General features: G+C 39.3%; 1 protein-coding gene across 1 annotated transcript; it reads right to left on the reverse strand.

The window, feature by feature from the left end:
- Positions 1-161: 161 nt before the first annotated feature.
- Positions 162-1,256, reverse strand: LOC117108402 (solute carrier family 46 member 3-like). Its single transcript, XM_033250404.1, has one exon. The coding sequence runs from the start codon at positions 1,211-1,213 to the stop codon at positions 200-202; it is 1,014 nt and encodes a 337-aa protein (XP_033106295.1). The 5' UTR covers positions 1,214-1,256; the 3' UTR covers positions 162-199.
- Positions 1,257-1,283: the final 27 nt, after the last annotated feature.

The raw sequence follows: 1,283 nt of genomic DNA on the forward strand, positions 1-1,283 counted from the left end.
GTTAGATAACGATATTTGAATATATTAATATTTTTCGTCCCACGACCTCGTCGTAGCGTGGGACAACGGAGGTCCAAGCCTGACTCCCTGAAGGCAGGGTCTACAACTCTGTGGATTAAATACTTAATACACATATAATTGAGAAGGTATCCTCATCGCCAGAAAAACCTATAGTTACAGACCATGGAGAAAAAGTAAGTCAAGAGAATATAAATGGATGCCTACCTATAGCAGGAGTAAATAACAGTACTGTTGTGTAATAACCAGATACCAGGTACGAAAAACAAAATGGCTCTCCGAGAAAGTAGATAGATAGCAGCGATACAGTTGAGTTTGAAAACATAAACACAGTAAACATAATGAAATTAAGTATATAAAATGTCTTCCTATACGCTACATTCTTCTTAAATGTTAAAATCAAAATTCCTCTCAATGATGTTTTCAGAGCCGATATAACATTGCCTTTATTAACCACTGTTTCGAGTAAAATAAACGGTAAAGCTAAATAAATAAATGCCATTCCAGATAGTCCGGCTGCTACAGCAAAGGCGACCACAAAATCATATTTATGGAGAACATATCCGGCGCACAACTGGGAGATACCAGTGGTTGACAATAGCACGCATTCCCCAATTATGATTCGTGTTGTTCTGTTATTCTTTGTCGTTATGTCAGAGATGTATATAAAACAGGAAGTGATGAAGAGTGTTGAACTGCCCATAAGTCCCCGAAGAAACATCGATCCAATCAAGTACTCCAGAGGTAGAGCGTATCGTGCAGTGAGGATCCAGACGCACATATTCAGAAGTTGTCCAAACGATGGCAACAGAAGAGCGAATCTTCTGCCGACAGAATCACTACAAGATGCAAAGATTAGCGTCGTGAAAAGTGATGGCAAGGCATTGGCTATTGTGAGGTACATTAACCATCGAGAGGACTCCGCCTGGATCTTATCTTCTAACACACTCTCTGAACTTGATTTATTTATAGAGCACGTTCCATTTTCACCGTTATTTGGCAGTGTGTAATTATGAATTCTAGAAACCCATCCCTGAACATATTCTGCTTGTAGGGCAATAATAAAACCCTGGGCTAGCATATAAAATCCGAGAGCTGGCTCTACAGTCACTAGTCGTCTACTTCTTACACCAGTTGGCACTGCCAAAGGTTGATAATCAGCAGATCTTTGATTCTTCCTACAGTCTCTCATCATATACCGTATACTTTATAACTTGGTTGACTAATCAATGACAAGTACCAACCTAGAATAAAAAGCACAACAT

The sequence above is a fragment of the Anneissia japonica genome, unplaced genomic scaffold (assembly GCF_011630105.1).
Source record: "Anneissia japonica isolate Jap-2015-1 unplaced genomic scaffold, ASM1163010v1 scaffold270379_len1283_cov178_single, whole genome shotgun sequence".
Taxonomy (NCBI): Eukaryota; Metazoa; Echinodermata; class Crinoidea; order Comatulida; family Comatulidae; genus Anneissia; species Anneissia japonica.